The following is a 26,188-nucleotide window of genomic DNA, read 5'->3' on the forward strand; positions in this document are numbered from 1 at the left end:
GGGTTTTGGTCCATAGATATTAGAAACCTAGATACCTCATTGGCCTCTGCAGTTCATTGGGGCGACTTGTATCGCAATACACACGGCTCTTCCGCCCTGCACGGCTGCACCTGCCACTCAAAGTGACTACTGGCCAATCACAGCGCTCACAGCGCGTTGACTACTGGCCAATCACAGTGCGTCTTTTCCGGGACTTGTCAGTGCAATGGTTCTCAACCAGTGGTCCGGGAACCACCAGTGGTCCTTGAGGGGGTTCCAGGTGGTACCCAGCTAAATGATGGAGAGTTGATAACCAAATGGACCCTTATATAGATCTTTAAATCTTGAGTATAACATTTCACACTGTCAAGAAGAGTCAAATTGTTAACCATCTACATTACTTACTAAACAAGTACACAATTAGAGAACGTAAATAATTGTTATTTTGACAACATCTAATCGAATGATAACATTCTAAGTTTTGGGTGTGAGAGGCTAAAGCTTATCAAACGGTGTTCCGTGACTCAAATGCTGAATAAATAATGGACCTTGATATGAAAAAGGACCATGTCTCTTATTTGAATTTCACAAATAGAGTGTGGAGTTTGCCAAGTTCCAACTTAACTAGATGCTGCGCACAGCTGCTGCCTCTTAAAGGGTTAAAAGCTGGGTTACAAAATGACCCGCCCCCACCTGCCTCTGATTGGCCTACCGAACTTCCGCGTCTGTGACGCACACGGCAGCCCTGCGGGAGCAGGAAGCGCGCCCGAGATACAGACGCTTCAGAGCCCAATGAGGCGTCTACCTTTATATGTCTATGTTTTGGTCTGCCTTCAGCCTTTCACTTCCGGTGGTGCGACTATGTTTTCATTCCCACTAACAATATTTCTACACGGAACACTAACACCACTTCTCCCAGAGAACATGGATGGTTTTGGTTATAAGCCCACTTGTTTCTATGATGAAAGAGCAAGTTAAAATGTGAATATCTTTCCGTGGTTTTGTCTGCTCCGAGGACGCTGTTGTTAAATGAGTTTCGGTTTGTTTCTAGTGGGGAAGGATCGGCAGACACGTAAATCCCGCCCACTACATTTGATTGGGTAAAGCGCGGCCTGCTTCCTGATCTGAAGGCACGCCCGCTTGTAGGCTAGTGCGTACGCGATATGACGAACCCCCCCCCCGACAGATTCAAACGCAGAGCAGAATCTGTTCTTGAGAGATTACCCCATACAGACTACCCCCATAGTCACCCCATACAGACTACCCCCATAGTCACCCCCTACAGACTACCCCCATAGTCACCCCATACAGACTACCCCCATAGTCACCCCATACAGACTACCCCCATAGTCACCCCATACAGACTACCCCCATAGTCACCCCATACAGACTACCCCCATAGTCACCCCATACAGACTACCCCCATAGTCACCCCATACAGACTACCCCCATAGTCACCCCATACAGACTACCCCCATAGTCACCCCATACAGACTACCCCCATAGTCACCCCATACAGACTACCCCCATAGTCACCCCATACAGACTACCCCCATAGTCACCCCATACAGACTACCCCCATAGTCACCCCATACAGACTACCCCCATAGTCACCCCCTACAGACTACCCCCATAGTCACCCCATACAGACTACCCCCATAGTCACCCCATACAGACTACCCCCATAGTCACCCCATACAGACTACCCCCATAGTCACCCCATACAGACTACCCCCATAGTCACCCCATACAGACTACCCCCATAGTCACCTCCTACAGGATAATCTAACTATTTCAATTTAACCCATTCAATCCGGGAACACATCTGTGCCATGTTAGATTTTAGCTATAGCCATTATTTTTAATACTTTGCCTATTCAAAAATTGCAGATCTACAAGGCAGCTCGTAGTGCCATGCTACGAGCTTGTAGATCTGCTATTTATTGTTTAGATACCGTACCGTATGGAGAAGTATTCTCTCTTTTAACGCACAGGCGGCAGCTCCTAATGTCTGATAAATACACTGATCACAGTGCTGTCAAACAACAGTTTTTTGAAAAAAATATTAAAAATATTTTTTCGCGATTTTTCAAAAATAGCAGATCTGCAAGCTCGTAGCGCGGCACTCGGTGCCGCGCTACGAGCTTGCAGATCTGCTATTTTTGAATAGCCAAAGAAATCTAAAGTGACACAGATGCGTTCCAGGTATTATGACAACTTAAAGGTATTTATTTTCCATCCTGAATGACGAGTCTAATATTATTATTGCATTTTGGCCAATGATCAGAGGCATTGTCAATTTCTTTTGTTGGCAATAATTCAACTGTAAGCCAGTGTTTTGAGACATATTGTCTTTTATTGCTACAAAATAAATTATAGAAAGAAATTATACATGCATTAATAATTGTTATTTTTTAAATAAAAAAAAATGGAAATGCCCTCCCACATGATCGGATCGTTGATCGATCGGTATCGGTGATCGGACTTTCTATACTCCTTATATGGTTATAGTGGCAGTAGTCATAGTGACATGAGTGTGATGGTGTGCGTGGGCAGTATTGCACATAATTTCCAAAAATAGTTAAAATAACATCTATAAGCTCACAACGTTGGTTTTGCTCTCAAACCCTAGCTAATAAAGACACAATGAAGACACCTCCTAGATAGCATGTTATTTAGACAAATGTTCATTTTTTTTACCTGGCATCCTGTAGTTTCAATGTACAGATTATATATTTTTTTATATTATATTGTTTAGACTGATGCTAGGTTCTTGGTTTACATGTGATCCTAGTTTACTGAGACACCACACTGTCTCCCTGTATTTGATGTATGCATTTACCTTGTTTACTGTAGGTCACTGTGGATAAAGAGCGTCTGCTAAATGCCTACATTGTCACATTTAAACCAAAAGCAAAAGACAGCAAGGACTGGAAGACGGCTTAATCGTCATTTTAGCCACTCTAAATGTCTCCCCTGTTTTGTTAACACATTGAGTGCCAATCGCGTAGATCTACGCGAACCGCCGGTTCGCGTTGATTTCACCCCAGGTGCACTTTCGGAATTTTTTGATCCATTTCCGGTTCCGGTTTGACAACCGGAAACAGAATTATGTGGGATCCGGTTTTGCCGATCGCGTCGGCCCTCGTTCTAATGACGAAACTGAAACTCAATGTTCTCCTTGTAGTTTTTTCTCCTCGCATATCACTGTTTAACGTAAACCGCTCTAACTACAACCATGGAGCTCCGTTTGACACGTGGTTTTCACTGGTAGATTCAGTGAGATGTCGCCGATGTATACAGACAGTGCACAGCTCAATCTTAACTCTCTCAGTGCCAGACCCCGAGTTATCCCGAGTTTTTGGGTTATACCCTCAGTGCCAGAACGAGAAATCCCGAGTTTTTCTTGAAAAAAGTGTTCAGAACCCAAGATATCATTATCTGAAGATTTGCAGCTCCATCCACTCTTTGTTTAACCTAAAACTGAAAAAGGCTGTATCTCGCTTCCTAAGCACTTTTTATTTTCTTTGAAAAAACAAAAACAAAAATCTGGCAAAGTTCGCAATAATTTTTTTATTTCATTGGCAATGAAAGAGTTAAGGATTTTAACAAGGTCTATGGTGACGTGAAAAAAACAAAAAAACAACAATAACACGTTGGCACTGGTGAGTACATTATGAGTTTGGCATGGAATGTGTTAAAGGACTCGGACAATCGCCGATTGCCAATTATTCCTCCCCATCATTCCTCCAATCACCCAAGCCTAGCTAACATGTTGTAAACCAGATTAAACGTGTTTTTCTTTTCAGTGTGAGCTCAGCGTGACTCCTGACGCCCTGAGGGCCATCGCCAGGCTGGCACTGGAGAGGAAGACTGGAGCCCGAGGACTCAGATCCATCATGGTAAGAGAAATGTTTAATCCTTTTAACCCATTAAGACCTGAGGCCGCGTCAAAAAAAAATTCGAAATCCTAACAATTTTTCAGGATTTTTTTTTTTTCACGATTTTTCAAGCTTGTATATCTGCTATTTTTGAATAGCCAAAGACATCTAAAGTGACACAGATGCGTTCCAGGTCTCAATGGGTTAACACATTGACTGCCAGAATTATTTCAGATTTTTTGCAGTTTCATGCCAGGGTTTTTACGTTGAAAAAAAAAAAGTACTCAGGAGCTGAGATACAGAATTTTTAAGTTGTAAGTTAACAAGGAAGTGGATAGGAGTCTAGATCTTCGAAAAATCATATCTCCTTGGTCTTTGGGTAAAAAAAAAGTTAACTCGATCTTGGCAATCAAGTGATGGATTTTAAAAACGAGTTAACTCGTTCTTGGCGGGAACGCATCTGTGTTATCCTTTGGCTATTAAAAAAATAGCAGATCTGCAAGCTCATAGCGCGGCACCGAGTGCCGCGCTACGAGCTTGTAGATCTGCTATTTTTTGAAAAATCGTGAACATTTCTGCAAATCTTTGAATGTATATCCTACAAACAGTTTTTTGAAAAAACCTTACGTTGCTACTGTATATCAGTGGCGCTCCAACTGTTCCATTTCAAGGATCCCCAAAATGACATGTATTTGGCCGCGAACGCCCGATATGTTGTTCCAGGGACCCCCGGCCCAAGAAGCACAGACCGGATTACAAATGTTCGCTTTAAAACGTATATATATATATTCAAAGATTTGCACAAATTTTCACGATTTTTCAAAAATAGCAAATCTGCTATTTTTGAATAGCCAAAGAAATCTAAAAATGACACAGATGCTCTCCCGGTCTTAACTCATTCAGTGCCACAGGATGTCTAAGACGTCCGACGTCTAAATAGCCCTGGGTGCCACAGGACGTATAAGAGGTCAAAGGTTCAGAACCCAAGATATGATGATTTGACGATTTGCTGCTCCATTCACTCTTTGTGTAACTACTTACTAAAAAAGGCTGTATCTCGGCTCCTAAGCACTTTTTTTTTTACAATGAATTTTGGTTGTGGCACTCAGAGCCAAAATTCCATAAATAAGCCGGGCACTGAATGAGTTAAAGGGTTTTAACCATGTAACGTGTGGTTAGTGAGAGGACTGAGATCCATCATGGTATAAAGACAAACCGCTAAACCGTGTAACATGTGGGTTCGAACCCACCGTGGTGCCATCCGGCTTTGTCCGGCGTCTATGCGAACACGATTAGCCCCGCCTTCCCTTCCAGGTCATTGATGACCTGGCATCCTATAGTGCAGTGGTTTTCAACCCCTTTCATATCAAGGTCCATTATTTATTGGGCATTTTTTTGCACCACGCCGGAACCACCGTTTGATGAGATTTAGACTCTCAGACCCAAGACTTAGAATATGTTGTTGTCGTTGGATAAGATTTTGTCCACAATTCCATCCATGCTGTATTGATGTTGTACCAATAGGAGAGATAACAGGTAAACGTTGATCAAAATAACAATTCTTCTACATTCTCTAGTTGTGTAGACTTCTTGTAAATTAAGTAATGCTGAATAATTTAACTCTTGAGAGCGCAAAATTAAACCAAACGTCCGTTTGGTTTCATTTTACACTCTCAAGAGTTAAAGATCTGTAAGGGTCCATTTGGTTTCATTTTACACTCAAGAGTTAAAGATCTGTAAGGGTCCATTTGGTTTAATTTTACACTCTCAAGAGTTAAAGATCTATAAGGGTCCGTTTGGTTTAATTTTACACTCTCAAGAGTTAAAGATCTATAAGGGTCCGTTTGGTTTAATTTTACACTCTCAAGAGTTATAGATCTATAAGGGTCCATTTGGTTTAATTTTACACTCAAGAGTTAAAGATCTATAAGGGTCCATTTGGTTTAATTTTACACTCTCAAGAGTTAAAGATCTATAAGGGTCCATTTGGTTTCATTTTACACTCTCAAGAGTTAAAGATCTATAAGGGTCCGTTTGGTTTCATTTTACACTCTCAAGAGTTAAAGATCTGTTAAGGGTCCATTTGGTTTAATTTTACACTCTCAAGAGTTAAAGATCTGTAAGGGTCCATTTGGTTTCATTTTACACTCTCAAGAGTTAAAGATCTGTAAGGGTCCATTTGGTTTAATTTTACACTCTCAAGAGTTAAAGATCTGTAAGGGTCCATTTGGTTTCATTTTACACTCTCAAGAGTTAAAGATCTATAAGGGTCCGTTTGGTTTCATTTTACACTCTCAAGAGTTAAAGATCTGTTAAGGGTCCATTTGGTTTAATTTTACACTCTCAAGAGTTAAAGATCTGTTAAGGGTCCATTTGGTTTAATTTTACTCTCAAGAGTTAAAGATCTATAAGGGTCCATTTGGTTTCATTTTACACTCAAGAGTTAAAGATCTATAAGGGTCCATTTGGTTTAATTTTACACTCAAGAGTTAAAGATCTATAAGGGTCCATTTGGTTTAATTTTACTCTCAAGAGTTAAAGATCTATAAGGGTCCATTTGGTTTCATTTTACACTCAAGAGTTAAAGATCTATAAGGGTCCATTTGGTTTCATTTTACACTCAAGAGTTAAAGATCTATAAGGGTCCATTTGGTTTAATTTTACACTCGCAAGAGTTAAAGATCTGTAAGGGTCCATTTGGTTTAATTTTACACTCTCAAGAGTTAAAGATCTGTAAGGGTCCATTTGGTTTAATTTTACACTCTCTAGAGTTATAGATCTATAAGGGTCCATTTGGTTTAATTTTACACTCAAGAGTTAAAGATCTATAAGGGTCCATTTGGTTTCATTTTACACTCTCTAGAGTTAAAGATCTATAAGGGTCCATTTGGTTTCATTTTACACTCTCTAGAGTTATAGATCTATAAGGGTCCATTTGGTTTCATTTTACACTCTCTAGAGTTATAGATCTATAAGGGTCCATTTGGTTTCATTTTACACTCTCTAGAGTTATAGATCTATAAGGGTCCATTTGGTTTCATTTTACACTCTCTAGAGTTATAGATCTATAAGGGTCCATTTGGTTTCATTTTACACTCTCTAGAGTTATAGATCTATAAGGGTCCATTTGGTTTCATTTTACACTCTCTAGAGTTATAGATCTATAAGGGTCCATTTGGTTTAATTTTACACTCAAGAGTTAAAGATCTATAAGGGTCCATTTGGTTTAATTTTACACTCTCAAGAGTTAAAGATCTATAAGGGTCCATTTGGTTTCATTTTACACTCTCTAGAGTTATAGATCTATAAGGGTCCATTTGGTTTCATTTTACACTCTCTAGAGTTATAGATCTATAAGGGTCCATTTGGTTTCATTTTACACTCTCTAGAGTTATAGATCTATAAGGGTCCATTTGGTTTAATTTTACACTCAAGAGTTAAAGATCTATAAGGGTCCATTTGGTTTAATTTTACACTCTCAAGAGTTAAAGATCTATAAGGGTCCATTTGGTTTCATTTTACACTCTCAAGAGTTAAAGATCTGTAAGGGTCCATTTGGTTTCATTTTACACTCTCAAGAGTTAAAGATCTATAAGGGTCCATTTGGTTTAATTTTACACTCTCAAGAGTTAAAGATCTATAAGGGTCCATTTGGTTTAATTTTACACTCTCAAGAGTTAAAGATCTATAAGGGTCCATTTGGTTTAATTTTGCACTCTCAAGAGTTAAAGATCTATAAGGGTCCATTTGGTTTAATTTTGCACTCTCAAGAGTTAAAGATCTATAAGGGTCCATTTGGTTTCATTTTACACTCTCAAGAGTTAAAGATCTGTAAGGGTCCATTTGGTTTCATTTTACACTCAAGAGTTAAAGATCTGTAAGGGTCCATTTGGTTACCAACTCTCCATCATTATGCTGGGGACCACCTGGAACCCCCTCAAGGACCACTGGTTGAGAACCACTGCTCTAGTGTGTATAGTTTCAATGTACAGATTATTGACTTTTTTTTTAAAATATTCAGACTGATGATAGGTTCTTGGTTTACTTATGCTCCTAGATTACTATTTCTATGCGTTTGATGTATTACCTTGTGTTCTTCCTTGCTTACTGTAAATACTCTGGATTAAGAGCGTCTGCTAAATGCCTAAATAGTGTTTTGGGGAGGGAAGGCGGACGGGGAGCGTGATAACACTCCACGTACAGGAATGCAAACGTGTAGCTTTTTTCGGTGAAAATCGCCGTTTTGAATCCAAATAGGGTAATTTGTGTGAATCGTGCCAATCCGAGGAGAAAATGTTTTAGGGGGACTGCGTTGGTCATCGACGCGTGCACAATTCACAAGAAAAAGGATGTTGTCGTGGATTAACTTCAAAATAAAACCTGCGTTGCCAAATCATGATACATTAAAACTAATCAGTGACTACTCATTTTGAAATCCCGCTTTAGGAAGTTGAAAGTTACTAGCTGTGCCTGTGGCCTGCAGTCGTGAGAGCATATATCGGGGGGCCTGCCTGCCTGCAGTAGCATGGGGACTATGTTTGAATGACAAATGAATGGTTAATGCGTTTGTGACTCGCTCCACTAAACTTTTTAACAACGTGAAAACCATGCACTGTGGACTAGTACCGATCTTTTGACCTCCCTTTGCAGTGGTGAGTGGCTCGTTTCTTTTACGTCGTGTCTGTCTGCGCTCTACAAATGTATATCTCTAATGTGTCCCTCCCAGTGGTGGAAAGTAACTAAGTACATTTACTCAAGTAGTGTACTTAAGTAACATTTTTAGGTATTTTTACTTTACTGGAGTATTTCCAATTTCCAATACTTTTACTTCTACTCTACTACATCTCAGAGGCAAATAATGTACTTCTACTCCACTACAATTATTTGAAAACTTTAGTTACTAGTTACTTTCCAGATATAAATTATGATATTATGAAACATGCATTAACCACTTTAGCCCTATTTTATACATAGGCTATTTGAAAATAGCCGATCTACAAGCTCACAACGCGTCGCATCGCGACGCGTTGTGAGCTTGTAGATCTGCTATTTTCAAACATTTTAGTACTTTTACTTTTGGTACTTTAAGTACATTTTTATGCCAATACTTTTTGTACTTTTACCCAAGTACATTTTGAATTCTGCACTTTTACTTGTAACAGAGTATTTCTATATTGCAGTATTGATATTTTTACTTAAGTATAGAATTTGAGTACTTTTTCCGCCACTGGTCCCTCCTCTCACTGTGTGTGTGTGTGTGTGTGTGGGTGTGGGGGTGGGGGTGTGTGTGTCATACACGCACACACTCATGGAGGAGGTGGTTAGTTACGAGCGATGTCTCTTGAAGGTGCAGTGGCTTTGCTCAACTGTGTTCTTTGATTTTGATACGGTGTAGATTTGATATTGTTATTTAACAGCCCCCTCAGGTACAAGTATTTTCAGCAGTGGGATTATTATTTTTTGCTGGATGGTAGATAATGTTGTTGAGCTAATAGTTACATTTTGGGTTTGACATAGCCTTGGATCAAGACTATCATTCATTGATGTATTTACTTTTACTTTCGTATCCATATGCAACTGTCAGAATCGATTAAATATATCTATGATAGTCTTGATTCAGGGCTACTAGGTCTGACACTTATCCTAGATCTGCAATTAATGCAACGTTTGCCTAAAGCAGGGGGTCGGCAACCTTTTTATGAAGAGTGTTTATCTCTTGAGAACGTACTCGTGGAACCAAATAGACCCGTACAGGTCTGTAACTCTAAAACGGGTCCATTTGGTTCTATCTGTACACTCTCAGAGTTGTGATGGTCTTTGAAATTGAAACGTTTGAACTTGAACACGTTGTTGCCCATCTATCTGCCTCATTTGACTGCAGTCCTGCATTTGGCCAGTAGAGGTCACTGGTCACTAGTCAAAAGTGTGGAGTCATTAACTTATGTTGGATACGATTGGCTGTATAGTGTTTCCCAAACTGTGGGTGCCATTTATTTCCCTTCCTAAAACTTTCTTTCCATTATTATTTCATCCTGGATGTTTTTGTAGGGTTGTGTTGTGCTATTTTTGAAAAATCGGGACTATTTTGCAAATCTTTGTACACATATGTGTATTTTTAAAGTGAACATTTTTAACTCAAATCTTTGCTTCTGGGGGGTCCCTGGAACAAAATATTTTGAGATGGGGGTCCACGGCCAAATACATATCATTTTGGGTGGTCCTTGACATGGAAAAGTTTGAGAACCGCTGATATTATAGCAACATACGTGTTTTCAAAACACTGTTAGGATTTAGAAGACATTAGAATCCCCCGGAAGCAAATATTTGAGTTCCAAATGTTCACATATATATATACAAAGATTTGCACAAATTTTCTTGATTTTTTTCTAAAATAGCAGATCTACAAGCTCATAGCGCGGCACTCGGTGCCGCGCTATGAGCTTGTAGATCTGCTATTTTTGAATAGCCAAAGAAATGTTAAAAATGACACGCAAAGCTTGTCGGTCTCGGCTGAAAAGGTTTGAGAATTAACGCGTGTGTGTGTGTGTGTGTGTGTGTGTGTGTGTGTGTGTGTGTGTGTGTCTCTTGCAGGAGAAGCTGTTGCTGGAGCCCATGTTTGAGGTTCCTCACTCTGACATCATGGCGGTGGAGCTGAACAAAGACGTGGTCCAAGGATTATCCAACCCCACATACATCAGGTGTGAAAGAAACCTTTAAAAGGGATAGTTCACCCAAAGAATTACTTTGTTGTCTCCGCCAGGCCGAAAGGCATGGCGAGAGAGTATGTTTTGCCCCCTGTCCGTCCGTCCGTGTGTCCTGTCCGTGTGCGACCAGCTAATCTCAGGCACCGTTGGCCCGGTCGCTGTGAAACTGTGCACACGCACTCCCTGGATGCCAATTCAGAACATCTGCCCCAAAATTTCACATGGGCCTGTTATAGCGCCACCAGGAGGCCGATTTGTGCAAAACCAACTTTTTTATATTACTCCTACAGATTCTATCCAAACATCATGCAAATTGATACACAGTATCTCTATAGTCATGTGATCAACCCGGATCTGCCCAATTTCCCATATTCCATCCTGATTGGCTAAGGTTGGCTTCCAAAGTTTGCAGCATTGGTCCGTTTTGAACAAAATGCCTCAAACTATGCACACAGCTTGCGATGTCCGTGAAATTTCGCACGCACATTCCCACTAGGAAGACATGCCACCCTTTTCACATTGGCCTGTTATAGCACCACCAGCAGGTCTAATTTAGCAAAACACATTTTTGTAACAAAATGCCTCAAATCATGAATGCAGTGTCCGATTGCCGTGAAAGGCCTAAGAAGAAATGGCACCCTTTTCACATTGGCCTATTATATAGCGCCACCAGGAGGCCACAATAACGTACCTGACCTGGCGGAGACCTGTGCTCCGAGGAGCACTTTTTCTAGTTTTCTATGGATTAGTCACCCCATGAATTCATGGATATTTTTTGTTTTTTTGTCTCATTCCTAAGACAATAATTTGATGACCAGCGGACCGGTAGGCAGCGGTTCCGGTAGGAGACACAAAGGAGACTCTTTGTGTCTCCTACCGGAACCGCTCCCGGTCATCAAATTATTGTCTTAGGAATGAGACAAAAACTAAAAAATATCCATGAATTCAAGTCTCCATGGGGTGACTAATCCATGCTTTGGGGGTGAACTACTCCTTTAACCTGTAGTTTTCCATTTGAACATGATGTACACGCGCCTGCATACATACATACCATGATAACCTTCTAACCTAAACCTCATATTATGTCCAGAACTGTAGCTTTTCAGGATTCAAATTAAAAAAAGCATCAAAAGTATCAGATCTACAAGCTCAAAAACGCGTCATCACAAACAAACGTCACACGTGTGTGATGTTGTAGTGACGTCAAGTAGGGCATTCATTTAAGAAAAAAACGCAAATTAAAATATGGAGATAAGAGGTTTCTGCCCGACAGCAACAATATATGTATAATATATCTTTATTGGTTCTATTGAACCTGTTTTCTATCTCTTTCTCTTTGCTTTCACTCTACCTCTGTGTCCTCTCTCTCTCTTCTCACCAAATACTGCAAAATGAGGGATGGATAGATGGATAGATTGATAGATTGATAGATTGATAGATTGATAGATAGATTGATAGATACCTTATTGATCCGGCGGGGGAAACTCAGGCGCCAGAGACAGTACAGCTGTATAAGTTACAGATACAGAGCATAGAAATACAATAGGTGGCCAATTTTTGGGGGTCCCCAGTTCAAATATGATTATTTTGGGGGGTCCCCAGTTCAAATATGATTATTTTGGGCGGTCACATGCTGAAAAGGTTGAGAACCACTGCTCTCCACCAGTAAAGCTGTGCTGTGGCAAACTGATTTTTGATTCATTCAAGATTTATTTATTCTCAAAATTACACTGAGTAATTAAAGTCACTTGCAGTGTCGTCGAGTAATACAATACGGTGCAAATTCAACAACATGACTATTGAAAAATACATTACATCTGGGAATTGGAAAATAAAAGGCATACATGTGAGATATAAAAGTTACAAATAGAAATCAAGACAACATTTTAAAAAAATCTAAAAACAATTACACATTGTGGTGACCTGTTTAGTCACCAGAGTTCTAAAACGACTGAAGGGTACTAGAGTGGTTCATTTCAATGTAGTCTGCAGGTCAGTCCATGTGGTAGGACCACAGAAGCTAAAAGCAGATCTACCAAATTCAGAATTGATCTTGGGCACCTTGACACATTGTGTGCCAAAAAAGGTCCGGACCGTTTTTGAGAATCCATGCGTCATGTGCCATAAACGGTCATAAACGCCCATTTTTATTTTTATACGTGGGGCCCACGTGGGGCGCTCTAACGAAACTTTGGGATCATCCAAGGAGTCTCTGAGAAGGAGAGGCCGGGTGTGTATCCATGTCAAAAATCCTTCCGGTCGGCCGCTCCAATGTTAACTCCTTGACTAAAAGCTTAATATCTCCCATTTCTTTTTAACGTGGTGGAAGTGAGACGTTTACGATCGGCGATCACTCTGCAATGGAGGATCGCGTTAGAAATATTATCGTTCCAGGCGTTAGTCGGGACCCTCCACCGTCTCGCACGCACGCTTTGTTTACATGCGTGCGTGTAAACAAAGCGTGATATGCAGGCACTGAACGTACAATATTTTAATAAACCTCTGGCACACAATGTGTTAAATGTGAGAAAACTACTTGAACGGGTGTGTGATAGGGTCTAGCGGGGGCCCATTTCAAATGATGAGATGTAGCTATAGGACAATCTCCAAGCATGGCTTTATACAAGAACAGATGCCAGTGCAGTTCTCGTCTCTCTGCCAAGGAGAGCCATTCAACCTTGTTATATCAAATAAAATGGTGAGTACCACAACTATCACCCGTGATGAATCTGACTGATGAGTGGTGCTGTAGACAGAGTCCAGGGATTTAACCCTTTAACACATTCCATGCCAGAGTTTAATCTCATAATGTACTCACCAGTGCCAGCGTTTTATTGTTGTTTTTTTGTTTTTTTCATGTCGCCACAGACCTCGCTAAATAAGTTAAAAGTGCGCGTTCATTTGGTTCTAAACACACGGCGGATCCGTGAGAAACGGCCAGCGAAAATAGTTTCCAAATCCGTGCCGCCATCTTGAAGATACAGCCGATCAACGCTAAACAGTGATCAGCGAGGAGAAAAACAACAACCGAGAAAATCGAGTTTTAAACAGGATCCCAGACAGGAAGCGGATACGATCGAAAAAAACGGAACCCGAATAATTCTGTTTCCGACCGGAAACCGGAAACGGAAATGGATCAAAAAAATTCGGAAAGTGCACCTGGGGCAAAATCAATGGGAATCGGCGGTTCGCGTAGATCTACGCGACTGGCACGCTGCGGCTTTAAATAGGTTCGCGTAGATCTACGCGACTGGCATGCAATGTGTTAAGACCTGAGGCGATTCTTTAAAAAAATCTAAATCTCAACCGTTTTTTGAAAAAAATATGGAAAATATTTTTTCAAGATTTTTCAAAAATAGCAGATCTACAAGCTCGTAGCGCGGCACTCTGTGCCGCGCTATGAGCTTGTAGATCTGCTATTTTTGAATAGCCAAAATAAATCTTAAAATGAGACGCAGATGCGTCCCCGGTCTTAATGGGTTAAGAGTGGATGCTGCTGCATGTCTATAGATTATGTCCCCATAATCCAAGACAGACAGGAACACCGCTTCAACAACTCTCTTCCTACTGATGATAGGAAAGCTGGCTCTGTTTCTATATGAGAATTGATTGATTGACATTTTTATAAAGCAAAAAGAATGTAAAACAACACAGTTACATTTATAATACTTTTGTCTAAAAGGTCAGACCAAAAAAAGTCCTTGCGGACTTGTTTCCGTTGGGGTCCTTGAATTAATTTCATAGACATAGTAGCAACCAAACAGTTCAAAAATCAACATAAAAATACAGAGAAAAAATACCACTGTGTACCAAAAAAAAGGATGAAAAAGGATGAAAAATAAAAAATATACCGTAAATTCCGGACTATAAGCCGCGACTTTTTCCCCATTTTTCGACCCTGCGGCTTAGGGTGCGGCTTATCTATGGATTTTTACAGCTAACGGCCACTAGGGGACCTCCTAAATCTATGGATTTTACACCCGCGGCTTATAGTCCAGTGCGGCTTATATATGTACAAATCATTCAATTTAGCTGCTGCGGCTTATATTCAGGTGCGGCTTATAGTGCGAAAAGAAAGAAAGAAATTTCACCAACGATATATCACGATATCTGAAAATATCGATATATTGCGATATCACGATATATTGCATGAAAATTCACCAACGATATATCACGATAGTCCTTGTATTCAATTCATAAACACATAAAATAGCACCAAACAGTTCAAAATCATCATTACACAAATACAGAGTAGGAAAAACAACGTATCACAAACTTAAAAAAAAAAAAAAGGTTTTTTTTTTTTTTTTATATCGACATTTTTCGGGAGGATATCGATTATTTATCGCGGGAGAAAGTATCGCGATATATCGATATATCGTCCCACCCCTAATTTAGACAGATATGCGGGTATGGGGGGCAAATCTGCATTTACAATTTTGAAGACCAGAAACCAATTTTCTGTCGCAATTTACCAGCAAGAACCTCTACATGGTGTGTTAAAAGTACATCTCTTATCTCAAAAGTGATTCTGATTGTTAATTCGTCTCCAGGGCCCCCACCAAGGTGACGTCAGAAGAGGAGGAAGACTCCGGTCTGGATGAAGAGAACTGGCCTCAACAGGCTGACGCAGCTGCCAACAACTGACCTCCCCACCACAAACCATCATCGTCATCATCATCCAATCAGCGGCCGGCGTTCCGGAGCGTGTCATCCATCACTGTGTCCACGCGGACACAGTGATTTAATAGAATATACCTTCAATCTTTTGGAGATTGTTTAACATTGTATCTTTTATCTAAGAGATAATGACATTTTACTCTGAAAGGGGGCGTGTGCGTTGTTTTTTTTGTTTTGTTTTTTTTGTTAAAATAAGCGTTCTGACCCGGGAAAGCATCTTGTCATTTTAGATGTTAACCAGTTTAACCATTATCTTAAACTTTGGCTATTCAAAAATAGCAGATCTACAAGCTCGTAGCGCGGCACCGAGTGCCGCGCTACGAGCTTGTAGATCTGCTATTTTTGAAAAAAAAAATGAAAATGTGTGCAAATCTTTTTTTAACTCAAATCTTTGCTTCTGGGGGGTTGTTGCTATAATAATATCAGTTGTTCTCAAAACTGTTTCATGTCAAGGACCCCCAAAATGAGATATATTTGGCCACGGACCCCCATCTCAAATATGTTGTTCCAGGCCCCCCCCCCAGAAGCAAAGATTTGAGTAAAAAAAAGATTTGCTTTAAAAAATAAATATATTTAAAGATTTGCACACATTTTCCAGATTTTTTCAAAAATAAATTAAAAAGTATAAAATAATGTTTTAAGTGGTTACACAGATGCGTTCTCGGTTTTAACGTGTTAAGTAGCTCTCTATTGTGTTAGTAATCATTGCTGTGTTTGTTCAGTAACAGGGGAGGTCCTGTAGCTCGTATAGGATACAGGATAAACGAATGGAACTGGAAGTGACTAAACAAATAGAAACTGGAACACATAATGATAAACAACCTTTCAGGGGGTTTCTCTCCTGATTTGATGACATTTTGTAAGTGAAATAATTTTTGTTAACCCATTAAGACCTGAGGCGATTCTTAAAAAAAATCGAAATCTCAACATTTTTTTAAAAAAAATCTGGAAAATATTTTTTCATGATTTTTCAAAAATAGCAGATCTACAAGCTCGTAGCGCGGCACTCGGTGCCGCGCTATGAGCTTGTAGATCTGCTATTTTTGAATAGCCCAAAGAAATCTTAAAATGAGACGCAGATGCGTCCCCGGTCTTAATGTGTTAAAATAAGTATTAAATAGATATATATTGTGATAGTAATCATTGCTATAGAGTGTTTGTTCAGTAACGGGAGTCTCCCTGTCCCTGCAGCTCTTCAGTAAAACAGGAAACACATTTTCAGGTCGGGATATAGTACCACTTTTATCCAGTCAGGAAATAGAACCTCAGAACGCTCTAAAACTGAAGCTAATACATGGGTTCTCTCTCTTGATTGGCTGGAAATCGGCAACCCATCTGAGAATGTTCTGTTTATTAACCCATTAATACCTGGAACGCATCTGTGTCACTTTAGATTTCTTTAGCTATTCAAAAATAGCAGATATACAAGCTCATAGCGCGGCACCGAGTGCCGCGCTATGAGCTTGTAGATCTGCTATTTTTGAAAAATCTTGAAATATTTTTTTTTTGATTTTTTTCAAAAAACTGTTAGGATTGAGAAAACATTTTTAAGAATGGCCTCAGGTCTTAATGGGTTAAAGAGCTGGAGAGATAGGGACACCCCTGTTGCTGAACAAACATGCTGGAGCAATGATTACTATCACAATATAGAGCTTATTTAACCTTTCAACAAAATAACACTTACTCTACCAATTTTAACAAACACAATCAGAATGATAACGATCACAATATAGAGCTAGTAAACACTATCTAACAAAATACATGTATAATAACTTACGTCACCTTCAAAAGGACTAGTAGGTAGGCGATTGGTTTTCTCTCTCCCTTTGTAGCGATTGGATGAACTAGACAGAGTCGACATGGGATCACGTGATTGGATCGTCGGGTCTAGCGGTCGACATTATGGGATCGCGTGATAGGTCGAAACTAGCAGCCCGCCGACGTTACGGGATCGCGTGATTGGTTGGAACTAGCACTTGACGTTATGCATGGGATGGGCGTTATAAAAACACTTGAAGACATTCGTTGGTTAATGTTCTCATAGATAATGTCCATAATAAGTCTAATGGATCACCCATCAATATTTTTTTGGTGTTTTAATTATAACCGCCATTTTTAGTAATGGCGTCGGTAAATTATTTAAATGACAAACGTTTTGTTATCACAACACTGTATAATCAGAGCATAACGAGGCTCTATGCACAGCGACCATATTGGAAAGAAATCGGGGCCTCTTCCTTACTTACTTCACAGGTTGTAACAATGATGCTAATGAAGGCTCTGTTCCATTCTGGTCAACAGACAGAGTCAGGGTGCTGACTCACTGGAGACACTCTGCTACACCTGTGGGTCTCAAGTGTGGTCCTGGGACTGTCATGGTTGCTTGAGGGGGTTCCAAAAAGGCCCCTTACGGGTGCGTAACTCTGAAACTCAGAGTTATTATAGGGCTCCTTGGAATTAACCCATTGAGACCTGAAGCCGATTCTACATGTCTCCTAAATCTCAACAGCATTCTGAAAAACGCATGTTTCTATATCAGTGGTGCTCAATCTTTTTCATGTCAAGGACCCCCAAAATGATATGTATTTGGCCGCGGACCCCCATCAAAATATTTAGTTCCAGGGACCCCCAGAAGCAACGATTTGAGTTAAAAATGTTCGCTTTGAAAATATATATATTCAAAGATTTGCACACATTTTCAAGATTTTTCAAAAATAGCAGATCTACAAGCTCATAGCGCGGCACTCGGTGCCGCGCTATGAGCTTGTAGATCTGCTATTTTTGAATAGCCCAAAGTGTAAAATAACGCTTTTTAGCTCAAATCAAAAAATTACCCAGTTCCAGGTCTTAATGGGTTAAAAAGGTTTGAGAACCACTGTGCTACACTAAATGGAACGGAGCCTTAATTACTATCATTGGTGACACCTTTTGAAGGAAGTAAGGAAGAGGCCCGATTTCTTTCCAATATGGCTGACGTGCCTATAGAGCATAGTTATGGTACCGTGTAAAATATGAACACATGATGAGTTTTTCTTTACAGTACACACTTTTTAAAGATGGAACCAACCTGCACATCCACATATAGTTCACACTTCTTCTTCATTAAACGACACGAACGCTAAAGCGTCCCGATTCTGGCCGTCTTGTCATAATAGGCGAACGTTCACAGGAAATAACAGACGCCGCACCGCGTTGAGAGCTTGTAGATCCGAAAGGCACTTTTTTTTTGGGGGGCCGAAAGAGATTTGGTGTAAAGAGGGGTAAAATCTGACGTTTGGCTTAGAGATATTATTTCATGATGTCTGATTAATAACGAGGTCTAAACTGTAGCTCAAGGTCAGTTCTTTTTTTTTTTAAGTTTAAAGTTCTGCACTTAAAGGTAATGTAAGGGATTTTTTTTTTGGGGTGTTAAAGCAAAATGTGTTTATTTTTATTTGTTTTGTTTTGTTTAAAAGGTTGAAGCTCTATATTGTGATAGTAATCGTTACTATAGAGTATTTGTTCAGTAACAAGGAGTCTCCCTGTCTCTCCAGCTCTTTAAAGCAGAAAAACAAAATTCAGGTGCGTTGAGCCAATCTCATCCAATCGGGAGAGTGTACCCATTTATCAGCTTCAGCTTTCGGTTTCCGATTCGCGTCTGCTAATTTCTCTGTGTCATCACTTCCTGTTTCACTTGTTCATCCTGTTTATCATGTGTGACTTTTCTCTCCAGGTGGGGTCAAATTTATATCCTGACTTGAATACTGAACAGCTGGAGAGATGGGGAGACCCCTGTTACACTCTATAGAGAGATGGGGAGACCCTTTTGCACTCTATAGCAGTGGTTCTCAACCTATTCAGGCTGTGACCCCCCCAAAATAATCATATTTGAACTGCGGACCCCCCACCCTGACAAGCACTTGGAAATTGTAAGAGTTGAAGCATTCAATTTTGTTTGACTCTGTTCCACGTTCAAATAGCAGATCTACAAGCTCACAAACGCCTCGCAACGCGAGGCGTTTGTGAGCTGGTAGACTTGCTATTTGCACAACGTTTGCCTCTTTCTTATATTATTTTGACAATTTGGCCAATGTTTCACCTTAAATTGTCACTGCACTGTCATCTGGGGACCACCCAAAACAAATCATGTGGGGACCCCCCTGCGGGGTCCCGACCCACAGGTTGAGAACCACTGCTCAATAGCAATGATTACTAACACAATATAGAGCTATCTAAGACTTATTTAAACCCATTAAGACCTGAAGCCGATTCTACAAATGTCTTCTAAATCCCAACAGTTTTCTGTAAAACTATTGTTTCTATATCAGTGGTGCTCAAACTTTTTCACGTCAAGGACCCCCAAAATGATATGTATTTGGCCACGGACCCCCATCTCAAAATATGTTGTTCCAGGGACCCCCCAGAAGCAAAGATTTGAGTTACAAATGTTTGCTTTAAAAGAATATAAATATAATAATTTGCACACATTTTCTCGATTTTTCAAAAATAGCAGATCTACAAGCTGTGCCGCGCTATGAGCTTGTATATCTGCTATTTTTGAATAGCCAAAGTGTAAAATAATGCTTTTTAGCTCAAATCTAAAAATGACACAGATGAGTCCCAGGTCTTAATGGGTTAAACAGAAACACAACGGCACCTTCTTAAACCCTACACTTAGTCGACCGTAGTATTCATAGTGAAAATATCCCAACTCCACATCAAGCTCCCAATGCGTCGCACACCCGACGCACTTCTTTTGAAACTTTGTGAAAAGAATATATAATTATATATAAAATAAAATGCGTTTAAGTTTTTGTATGCAGTATAATGACGAATAAGGACTCCGGGTTTAACGTGGCTAAAAAATATATATATATTTTTAGGGTGTAGAATTTGCCTCTGTAATTGGAAATCAGTTTGCGCAAAATACTGATCATTGTCAATTAAAAGAAAACAATAACTTTTTGTATAGTTGTATACATTATGTTGCAATAATAATAAGGTACAGTAAGGTTGTCAATAAAGTCCCAAGGCGCTCCTGGACATTTATACAGTATCACAAATCAAATAGCAGATCTACAAGCTCACACTGTTTGAGAATCACTGGTGTATAAACTTGACCTCTGACCGCCCGCATATTGTTTTTTTGTTTTTTTCACAATCACACCCTCAGACTTCTCAGTGTAAATTAATACTTTACCACCATGCTGCTCTGTGGTCTATGTACAACACCTGTTAATCTACCTACGGATCCGGGGAACACCGGGGGTCCAAGCGGACCCGTAAACGAGAGTTAAATTAACGCTGAGGATTCTTACAGTGTAGATTTGGGATTATTATGTTGTCACTTTTTTATTATTTCATACTTTTCATTGCTTCATTATTTATACACACACACACACACACACACACACACACACACACACACACACACACACACACACACACACACACACACACACACACACACACACACACACACTTAAACCACTTCCACTTTAAAGGAAATATCTAAATAGCACAAAAAGCAGATCTACAAGCTTTGTTGTGAGTTTGTAGAGCTATAGGTTATTTTTACTATACTTTTGACGCAATATTTGACGCAATATTATGACACAGTAAGGCATTCATTTACAGGAAATATAACCCAAAAAACAAAGTTGAAATATGTAGATATTCTACCCGACAACAACAATATCAAAGTGAGGGTTTTTGAGAAGGTTGTGAATCTCTTTAAATAAACTACTACTGGAATCCCACTTCTACACTGTAAAATCTTCAGTGCTTATGTCACCCTGAGAGTGTACAAATGGAACCCAAATGGACCCCATTTGGGTTCCATTTGTACACTCAGAGTTACAGACCCGCTGGTGGTCCTCCGAGCCGGATGTTGAGAACCAGTGTCCTCCTATTGGGTAGAATGGAGCGTAGCTGTGCTGTGTCCTGATTGGTCCCTCTGCTTTTCACTAAAAACCTCAAATCTACCTTTATTTCTCTCTCTCTCTCTCTGTTTTTTGGACTCCAGCTACAACAGCTGTATTCCTCCAAAGGTTGTGAATCTTTAAATTTATCGATGTGATTGTTAAAATAATATAAATAAAATGTATATCTCTGTACAGAATCTTTGTGTATAAGCTGAATATGTATAAAGAAAACATCACATGGATGCAACTGGGACGTATCATCAGTGTTGTAGCCTGGGGTCAACGGGTGTTTCGGGTCTCGCAACATACACCCTCGCCCAGGTGACCCAGCCGGGGTTGATCAAGCCCCGACTTACGTCCCAGTACCTACCCACGGTCAGTCCTCTTAGGGAAAGACAGGGCCACTCAGTCCGCTTCTCCGGAACAACTACTCTGCCAGGACTTGGAGAGAAGAGAGGCTCTGTGGATGGCCTCATGGCCGGGCCCCTCCTTCGTCTCACCAGGTGCAGGACCTGAGCGTTGCACCAGACTCCCCCGTTCCAAACATTGTAAGTACATGCTTGTGGTTATAGGTTACCAATCTGGGAACCCAGAACCAAATGAGAAGGAAAAACAGCGCCCTCTGCTGTTTGTACTATCTCACTTGGCTCTGGGACAATGACGACGTAGCACCCGTGCGCAAGGAAACCGGGGTTTCGGTGGTGCGACTATGTTTTCATTCCCACTAACAATATTTCTACACGGAACACTAACACCACTTCTCCCAGAGAACACGGATCGTTTTGGTTATAAGCCCACTTGTTTCTATGATGAAAGAGCAAGTTAAAATGTGAATATCTTTTCGTGGTTTTGTCTGCTCCGCGGACGCTTGAGAGATTAATAGGCTACATATTATTATTTATTTATTTTACTTGGTTTTATTTTGTTTAACCCTTCAAGACCGGAAACGCATCTGTGTCATTTTAAGGAAACGACGCAAGAATACCAAAACACTCGCCCCTAAACACCCGGGGCAAATCAGGCGGTATTATAGGGAAATCCGGCCGGCGGTATATAATGGGGCTGAGTGTGTTTTGGGGTGAGTCATCCGGTTACCTTATGGAATACTGTCAATTGTTTTCAGAGGTGAACTTCTCCGCCCAGCCCAATACTTATGGAATACTTTCATTGCCGTAAGCAAGGAAATACTTTGTTTTGTTGTTAATTTTCGGTCAATTTATTTATTAACCCATTAACTGCCAGAGGTATTTTCATATTTTTTTAGCCAGTGCCAGAGTTTTTAATTGAAAAAAAAAAAGTACTCAGGAGCCGAGATACAGAATGTTTAAGTTTTAAGTTAACAAGGAAGTGGATAGGAGTCTAGATCTTCGAAAAATCATATCTCCTTGGTCTTTGGGACAAATTGGGAGAAAAAAAATAATATATATATATATTTTTTTTTAGTTCATGTAGATCTACGCGATTGGCACGTGGCGGCTTTAAATAGGTTCCCATAATGTATGGGGAGGTGGTCATTATTGAAAATGTAATCCCTTGCATAATCACTCCTTGGGGTGTTTTTTGTCGCTGTATATTTACACATAATGTGAACTTTGTCCTCTTGCATTATCCTATAGGAGCAGTGAGCAGCTGTTTGTAGCGCTCAGGGAGCAGTTAGGGGTTAAAGGGGAAGACCACTCATTTTCAACATTGAACTATGTCTTTAATACACCTTAGAGCTGTTGTGTGGAAATAAGAAAAAAGTCCCCCCCTTTCTATGTTGCCTAGAACTGGATAATTGATTGAGGTCATGTGATCAGTGACATACGCGGGGTGTACTTTTGGCTGAGGGGGCGGAGCCAAAAGTACACAGCACCAGGAGATATCATTGTTCGAAGATTTAGACTCCAATCCACTTCCTGGTTAACTTATGACTTCAAAAACCTGTATCTCGGCTCCTGTGTACTTTTTTTTTTTACAATGTTAATTTAACTATTTTCAACTGGCTGCAACTATGGAACGGATTACCGAATGTTTTTAAAAAAAAATCCCCGATTGTACGAGACCTGTATGTGTGTAATGAGGGGATCACCGTGAGGACGGTGATCACTGAAAATATTTTGTGACTACTTGAAAAATGTTCAAAAATGGTTAAAAATCCTGGCACTCAACATATAATATTTTAATAAACCTCTGGCACCCCAAGTGTTAAGTGTCTTGCTCAGTTTGACACATTTACATGATGTGAAGAGTTTTTACCCCGTGTGAAACCATAAAAATGTCAAGACTTAGTTTCCATGGTGACCTGGAATAACAGAGGGCTCGGCACCTATTCAGAGGAGGTGAACTGGAACAGCCTCTCACACACATGCAGGCGCACACACACACACACACACACAAACACACGCATGCACACACACACACACGCGCATGCATGCAGTATTGATATTTTTACTTAAGTAAAACAATTGAGTACTTTTTCCACCACTGTGAGAAAAGGCCTCTTCAAACCGACCAGAGGAACAACTAGATTCTACGTTCAATCACAAAACTAATTGGATTTCCTTTCATTTTCTTTCAAGATGTCCTGTTGGATAATAATGTCCCTTTTGCCGGTATTTGAAACCCTCTCTCATGGCGTTTCCAAAGCAACCAGAAAAAGTGAACGCTTAACCCATTCAATCCGGGGACGCATCAGTGTAATTTCTATGATTTACTTTGGCTATTCAAAAATGGCAGATCTACAAGCTCATAGTGCGGCACCGAGCTTGTAGATCTTGTAGAGCTTGTAGATCTGCTATTTTTGAAAAATCTTCAACATTTGTGCAAATCTTTGACTATATATATTTGTTTGAACAACTTTTAAGTCTTTGCCTATAATTTTGGGGGTCCTTGCGATGCAGATGTGGACCCCCCATCTCAAAACATGTTGTTCCAGGGACCCCCCCCCTCCCCCCAGAAGCAAATATTTGAGTTACAAATCTTTGCTTTTAAAAATATACTATATATATTCAAAGATTTGCACAAATGTTCTCGATTTAAAAAAAATAGCAGATATACAAGCTCATAGCCGCGTGCCGCGCTATGAGCTTGTATATCTGCTATTTTTTGAATAGCCAAAAGTGTAAAATATTTTTTTTAGCTCAAATAAAAAAAAATTACACAGATGCGTTCCCGGTCTTAATGGGTTAACAAATGATGTAGAAACATGTGAATGGCTGTGATTGACTCAGTAAAAGAAAGCCTTATCGTGCATCCCGTTCCCGTGTGAGTTTTCTCTCCAGACGGGGTAGAAATGTATAATCCTGACTTGTTTACTAAACAGCTGGAGAGATGGGGAGACCCCTGTTACACTCCATATAGCAATGATTACTATCACAATATAGAGCTAATCTAACACTTATTTAACCCTCCTGCAGTGTTCGCTGATATTCTTATATTGATGAATTGCGTTAATGTTTTCACAATGAATTTATAGGACCTTGTATAACTCTTGTTTCAGTGAAAGTAACTCTCTGAAACCACTGATATGCTTGTAGAACCACTAGGTTATACAAAGGCTGCAGAAACACCCTTTACAAACATAGAAATTAGCTTTTTTGGGGGGGGGGTGCTCTATAGCAGTGTTGATTTTGACAGCCATTTTTTTTCTCGTTTTAGTCATAGTCTTTTGAATACAATTCCATTGAGTTTTAGTCATATTTTAGTCATCTGATATGTTTTAGTTTTTGTCTAGTTTTAGTCGACTAAAATACCATAAGATTTTAGTCGACTAAATCTACAGTTGATTTAGTCGACGAAAATGTGTTTTGGTGGTGCCTTGATCGTAATGGCTGATTTTACACTTGGTTGCATGCAGAAAATAGCCGATCTACAAGCTCGCGTTGCAACGCGTCGTGAGCTTGTAGATCTGCTATTTTCAGAGTGCAACACTCGAGCGCAACCAGACATAAAATGACTTGTCTTACTGGATCTCCCGCACTAACATTTTAGTCGAGTTTTGATTTGTTGACGAAATTGTCAATATATTTAGTTTTGGTCATCGTAGCTTAGTTTTTATTTAGTGCCCAGGGGAGGGACGAGTGACGTCAGGACTTCTGTTCTCTATAGACTCTATAGAGTATATAGAGAGGAGCCTCTATAGCAGGGCTACTCAACTTAAGATGGCTCAGGGGCCACTCAGCAAAATACCAAAAGTCCAAGGGGCCGCCATAAAAATGTCGGTCCTATTTTGGATTTTTCGATTTTGTAACACACAAGAAAATGTACATTTTGACATCATATTCTTTTCACTGTACCAGTTTATTTTGTGTGTATGTCCAGTGGCATCGGTTCAGCAAAAGCTAAGGTATGGCAAGGTTAGGGTTTTGCCGCGCGGCCGGAAAAATGTGGGGGTCAAACCCCCCCAAAAACCCGAAATGCATAGAAAACTATGCATTATACCTGTAACAATTGACGCACCTGTATGTGTGTCTGTCTGTTTGTTTTTGAAAAATGTTTTAGCAACCCATATATTTGAACGGAAATGTATATTTTTATCCTGTGCTTAAAAGAAAAATATTTTTATTTTTTGACCATGAGGGGGCCGCCAAGACGCTGCGATCGGGCCGCATGCGGGTTGAGTAGCGCTGCTCTATAGTATAGGCCTCCTCAACATGTGATTCTAATTTGGGCTTGATTGGATGTGTTCCGTGATACGTTTAGTTTTTTGGATAAGAAATGCGTCCCAGCCCGCCCACACATTTATGAATCCAATTACAGTCAAACGGTATGGAGTATCAGAACCCTGTTTGACGCTCATTGTCCCATGACACCGTTTCTACCTAAATTTGGTAAAAAAAAAAAAGAAGAAAAAACTGCTATCTGATTCAAAGTGTTTGTGAAGGGCTGTAGGGGTGGATCACGTCCTGAAGGTCAGGAGGTGCACGTGACCTTGACTGACCTGTTGGTCGTCACCAGTGTTTTGAACTGGATGAAGTGTCCTTGAGCAAGGCACTGAAGCCCAGACTGCTGCAGATAAAGCAGGTTTGTTAAGAGTTACAATTACACTGTGACTGTGTAA

General features: G+C 40.1%; 1 protein-coding gene across 2 annotated transcripts in view; it reads left to right on the forward strand.

Moving 5' to 3' along the window:
• Positions 1-15,486, forward strand: part of LOC308091349 (ATP-dependent clpX-like chaperone, mitochondrial) — a 47,359-nt gene extending 31,873 nt beyond the window's left edge. For both annotated transcript variants that reach the window (XM_080436901.1, XM_080436902.1), the window contains 3 exons: positions 3,789-3,881; positions 10,452-10,558; positions 15,118-15,486. In XM_080436901.1, coding sequence (XP_080293027.1) covers positions 3,789-3,881; positions 10,452-10,558; positions 15,118-15,211 — 294 coding nt within the window. In that variant the 3' untranslated portion in view covers positions 15,212-15,486. The remainder of the gene's footprint in view (positions 1-3,788; positions 3,882-10,451; positions 10,559-15,117) is intronic.
• The last annotated feature ends 10,702 nt before the right edge of the window (positions 15,487-26,188 follow it).

The sequence above is a fragment of the Gymnoscopelus braueri genome, assembly GCF_963280865.1.
Source record: "Gymnoscopelus braueri genome assembly, chromosome: 9".
In the NCBI taxonomy this organism is placed as follows: domain Eukaryota; kingdom Metazoa; phylum Chordata; class Actinopteri; order Myctophiformes; family Myctophidae; genus Gymnoscopelus; species Gymnoscopelus braueri.